We start from the raw sequence: 6000 nt of genomic DNA, 5'->3' as shown, positions 1-6000 counted from the left end.
CACGACAAAGTGATTTTGCAACATGACAATGCTCGGCCACATGTTGCACAACCGGTGAAAACGTACTTGGAAACGCTTAAATGGGAAGTCCTACCCCACCCGCCATATTCACCAGACATCGCCCCTTCCGATTATCACTTGTTCCGATTGATGTCACATGGCCTGGCTGAGCAGCACTTTCGTTCTTATGAAGATGCCAAAAAATGGGTTGATTCTTGGATAGCTTCAAAAAACGTGTCGTTTTTCTGACATGGAATTCAAATGCTGCCAGAACGATGGGAGAAAGTAGTGGCTAGTGATGGACAATACTTTCAGTGACGTGTTTATTACGACTTTTTATAAATAAAGTGTTAATTTTCACAAAAAAACAGCGAGAACTTATTGAAGGTCCTTATATATATCCTGTCGAGACTGCGCCAGTCAAGTTCAAAAATCACTTTGTTCATAGTTCACAAAACGTTCATAATAACAAATAAAATTACATACACTTACAATGTTCACAAGAGATACAAATTACAATATTTAGGATATTTACAACGTAGATTTCACATACAAAATAAATCAAAGTCCAAAAGCCAATTAATTCCACAACAGGTCTGTCGAAAAGAGCACCTTGCAATGTATTCCTCAGGTATAGATAGATGTGTATTCCTTCAGATGTTCGTTACTGCACAGCAAGACAAAACCACCTTCTTCAGTAAGTCTGCTTGACCAAACAACTCAACTAGACAAGTTTAGGCAAACTTAGGTGAAGCTAGACAAACTTGGACAAACCTCAGCGAAGTCAGATCAACTTGAGTTTCCTTACAGATCTTAGACAAACTCTCTTCTCCTGCCTAAATCCAATCCTTTTATATGGATTGAAGCAAACGCTAATCTACCAATCAGCACTTCATAGCGCTGTCTGGCATCCACTGATCGTATGATGTTGGCTAACCAATCAGCGATCATGGATTCAAATCTACCAGTTCTAATCTACCAAATCTACTTGATCCAAGCTTCTACAGTGTTGAGTTTTGTTTTCAAACGACCGTTGCTCGTTTGAAAACAAAAAGGGCGGGAAACGTACATCTAGATTATTTCATCCTGACAGTGTAGTAAGTATGGATGATAAACTCATTCATTTCTGATGTCCATTTCATCCATTGGCATGGTTTTCCAGCTTTTGTGCATTGCCACAGAAACACAAAGGTTAGGTTGTTCCTCACATCTGTTGAGAGCATTGCAGTAGCCATGCTTGGGTCTGTGCTGCTTTTGCCACTGGTAACCAAGGGAGACTGTGGCCTATTTTTCAAATGCAAGTCTCTGCCTAACCCACAAATGCGGACCTTGTTAACCCAGGCTACATCCAAGCCAGTATCACTACTTAGATCTGGTTACTACCATGATAAATATCTCCACAGAATGTGCGTGTGGTCACTATTAGCTTTATTTCTCCCCTAGACCTTATTGTCATGGGTGTCCCTGCCAGGAGCTTATGCCCCAGCCTGCATTACTCTATGGATCAGTAAAATTACTGGGCTCTCCCACCACAACCAGGTGGAAACCATGGGTGAGTTATTATTATTATTAAATTTAATACAAAATGGTGGCTTAATCATCCTTTAGTCCAAATAAAATAGTATTTATGAAACTAATTAGCTGAGTTCTAGTCCAATCTGGCCTTATCATTTCATTGTTAGAATAATTTATGTTTGCAAAGACACACTGAGTATGATGTTAAGTTTTTTTTTGCAATTTATGTTTGCTTATCTTTGTATTTGTGTATGCATATATGAGGGTTGTCTCAAAAGTACAGTCGACCCCCTATAATTACGGTCCCTATAGTTACGATTCCTATAAAACTACGAAAAAATTGCTACCGGTATCCGTAAAAAATAGTAAAAGTTCCCTATAAACACCTCAAACGTCATCGGGAAGCCGAACTACTTTCCCGCCGTCCGTAGCGCCACGCTACGGAGAGATTTCTATCGTCTGGACAGTATTATATAAATTATATATAAATTAGGTACTGTACATATAATTATATATTAATTATATATAAATTAGGTACTGTATATATAATTATATATTAACTTATTGTAACTTTGTTATAATTAAATATATAATTTCCGCCGTCTAGCGTGGCGCCACGCTACGGAGATTTTTACGCTAACTATCGTCTGTCAGTATGTAAATTAGGTACCGTAAGTCTAATACAGTACTGTAATTTTATACATTTCTTGTGAAAGAAACATTTCTTATTCAACGGCGATTAAAATTATTTATATTAATGATGTCTCCGAAGTTCTACGAAGTTTTCACAGAAAAATAAGTTGTTAGAAATCGGCCGCTCTTTGCTGAGCTGTTCCGCGACGAAAACAATGTTGAGCAATGGCAATGTCGAATGGTGACACTCGGTAAGTAATCCTACAATTTTTTGTTTATAGCGTAGTTTATACGGATTATTCCCAAAAAATATATACGTATTTTGGAAATGTTGAGTCGGATTAGTCTAGAATCGATTAATTTTATGGAAGAAAATCTTTCAAACAGCCGTAGTCCGTAAACTTGATACGTGTCGGGTTGTGATTGGAAGGATTCGTAAGAAAGCGGATTCCTAGAGAATGGAACATATCTCTATCTTATAGGGGGGTCGACTGTAATGCACAACGTGCTCTAGCGGGCATTGTAGACAACATAGACAGCTGATTGAAGCTCAGTGTGTAGATTGAAGTCTTATGAACACATTGGTATCATGTGGTGGTAGGATTTGTTTAAAGGAAAAAATGCCAAAAATTCCTAAAGGCAACAAGAACAGTCCATCGGGTCAAATTTCCGCAATAGAGCAATGTGTGTATATTTGCATCGAAACAGTGTATGGTAAAAAAAGTGCCTGAAATTCATACCACATTAAAAGAAGCATGTGGAAGGTTTACTGTGAATCGTAGCACAGTATAGGGGTGGCACACGAAGTTTTGAGAAGATTGAACAAGCATCAAAGATGATCCATGTGCAGTGCGGCCATTTACTGTAACAGCTGACAACACAAACATTGCACAAACATTTAATCATTGCAACCGGAGAATCACAGTAAGAGAAATTGAGGCGAAGACAGGAATCTTGGAAATGAGCACGCATCATATTTTAACACAAGTGCTAGATGATAATGCATGCTGCACATCAGTGCATCAAACTCAAAAAATACGGCTGGGAACAGCTCCACCATACAACTTATAGTCCTGATCTGAGCCCACTTGACTTTGATTTCTTCCCAAAGCTGAAGGAACCCCTTCAGGGGGTGCGTTTTCTGATGCTGGAAGAGCTTCAAAGAGAAGTGACCCGACGGATTCAGATGCACAATAAGAAGGGGATGCTGAACGGAATCCAAGCACTTCCGCGCCACTGGCAAGCATGCATTGATAAGGGAGGGGATTATTTTGATGGCCTGTAATCACTTGTATCTTCTTCAATAAATATTTTTCGAGTTAGAGTTAACTGTGCATTACTTTTGGGACAACCCTCATATATGTAATGCATATACATTTGTGTGTGTATATATAGGGTGCCCAAAAGCTGTTGACAAAGAAAAATTTCAGGAAGAAATTGTTGAAAATTGACAAATAACACACAATATACGATATAGTACATATAACCAAAATTAAAGTGAAAAAAGCACTGAAAACATACAAGCATAATTCAACAGAAGAAATGACTTGGATGTGAGCATTGAGTTGAATGAAGCATTGAGTTGCTAATCTCAAATGCTTTAAAGTTCAAGATTAATGCAATGAAGTGCCTGATGGAGATCCTGATAAATGACAGTGGAAGCATCACTGGGAGAAGTGTGTGAACTCAGAAGGGCCCTACTTTGAAAGGAAGTAGTATTTGAACCAAATAGATACATACGCTTTTTTTCTGACCTCAGGTTGGATACTTTTTGATCAGACCTTATATATGTAATTTACTATTGTATCAGTTCAGATAATAATTAAATTAGAGAAAGTTAAATTGGTTTCCTTTAATTAATTATATTCATGTATTTCAACAAAAATTTTAACAAACTATTTAACTCAATTGTAATCGGGAAATACATATTTCATGATTATGATCAGGTTAAAAGAAAAGTTTCTTTTAAAATCTTTATAATAATGTGTTTTAATGATTTACTGTTTCATTGAAGTAAATTTTTATATTTTTAAAGTATCAGGTTTATTTATCATATTTTATTAGAATTCTTATTTAAAACATTGTATTAACTAAATTATTTAAAATTATTCTTATAGTTTCAAAAAGTGAGGCAGCAACTGCAACAGTTCCTCCCAATGGAGGTAAAGTTCCAAAAGAATTTGATCCATTGACTGTTAAGCAAAATAATGATGAAAAAAAAGTTGCATCTTCATTTGGCATTCAAGAAGGTAAAGGTATATGTAAAACAGTTTAAAATATTATGTTTTTAACTTATTATTATAATATTTTAATATTAACACATATGATTTATATTTCTAAATTCTTCTGATTTATATTTCTAAATTCTAAAGCACTATTTGATAATGGTAAAAAAATTTTATAAATCTTTCCTGAAGTCAGAAGTATTTTATCAACATTTAAATAAAACTCTCTTTTCTTAATTCTTAAATGAATTAAATTCTGATAGGTATAAATAATTAGATTAAACAAATTCAAAGAAACTAACATGAACAATATATCATTTAGCTATAACATGAGAATTGATCTGGTTGCATATACTAAAAATATGTAATTTCAAAAGAGTGCTATGAAAATTTTAATTATTTAAATAGATTTCATTTTTACTTTTCCATTATTATATAACAGGAAAGTATTGGTCAAAAAAAGACCTTCCAAAATTTTTACATTTTTGGACTTAGAACATCTTAAAACGTCGAAATGCAAAAACAAATTTGGGGATAATTTCTGTATGTATGAATGTTAGTATGTGTATGGGTAGGGTACAATTTTATTCATCCTCTTTGAAGCTTAATTACTCCTGTGCTTTTTGTCAAAAATTTCTGAAATTTTGCAGGGAAGTTTGTTTATTAGGCTTAGGGGATTGATGTTAAATTTTGGTGGTTAAATGTGAAGGGGGTGGGGAGATAATGGGAGTCATATGTATCTTCAGTAGGGTTGGCCTTAATGATGCTTTTAATTCTTATTAGCATTTACAATTTTTTAATAAAAACCCATTCCTACTCTTAAAATTAAGCTTTTTGCCATTTTATAATAGTTAAAATATAAACAGTTTTTTAAATAAAATATGATAATAGATAGTGCCACCAAAATTTTAAATGTTGCTTGGAAAGTTGAGCAACTCATTGCTAGTTTATTTTTGTTTTGTTTCCATTCTATAAGTAGCACAGTATGGTATCAGTATATGCTATAGGGATCTAACTTTCAATTCTAATTTTCATAATTTATCTTGAGCAGTACATGAGTAGAGGATTTGATCCCGGGATCTCGAAAATCGGGATCCCGACCACTTTTCAGTCCCAAAATTTTCGGGATTAAGTTTTCCTAATCCCGAGATTTTCTGGATTGACATTATTTTAAAAAAAGTTGCAAAATAGACTGCATGAAGCGAAACGTTCAGTGCCAGTGCTTTTAACAGAATTGCTTGCCTATCATTTTAATATAAAATACAAGAAATTTTATTCCAAGCAAGCAGCAGAAATTAACCTAGCGGGCTTGCGATGCTTGCTTGGAATAAAACTTCTTGTATTTTCAACTAAAATGATAGGCAAGCAGTTCTCACTGGGTTACTTGGTAATATACTTCATTTTTGTATTTTTGAATTTTCGCGGGCGCCAATCGATTTTCTGGCGCAGTCGAGAGCACTACTCAGTGCGTTTTACCTGTCAATGTGTCAGCCATCTTGTTTTGCCAGTGTGGTTAATATAGACCCGACGCCTCTCGCTTAGGGGGGTCGACCTTAGGTGAAAAGGTTACGACCCTCGCCTTGCCCGCGATCTGTCAGGATGATGCGAGAAAGTCTTTTTACGTTTC

The 6000-nt window shown here is 35.2% G+C and overlaps 1 protein-coding gene across 2 annotated transcripts in view; it reads left to right on the top strand.

Moving 5' to 3' along the window:
* Nucleotides 1–6000, top strand: part of LOC111619481 (protein TFG-like) — a 72236-nt gene that overhangs the window by 51226 nt on the left and 15010 nt on the right. The window contains exon 4 of one of the 2 annotated variants that reach the window (XM_023361207.1): nucleotides 4266–4397. In XM_023361207.1, the coding sequence (XP_023216975.1) occupies nucleotides 4266–4397 (132 nt within the window). Of the gene's footprint in view, nucleotides 1–4265; nucleotides 4404–6000 lie in introns of both variants that reach the window. The other variant, XM_023361206.1, reaches the window with a different exon arrangement.

Source organism: Centruroides sculpturatus, unplaced genomic scaffold, assembly GCF_000671375.1.
Source record: "Centruroides sculpturatus isolate CEXI.00-Female unplaced genomic scaffold, Cexi_2.0 scaffold166, whole genome shotgun sequence".
Taxonomy (NCBI): Eukaryota; Metazoa; Arthropoda; class Arachnida; order Scorpiones; family Buthidae; genus Centruroides; species Centruroides sculpturatus.
Note: the sequence above shows the minus strand (reverse complement) of the source record. Positions and strands in the feature narration are given on the sequence as shown.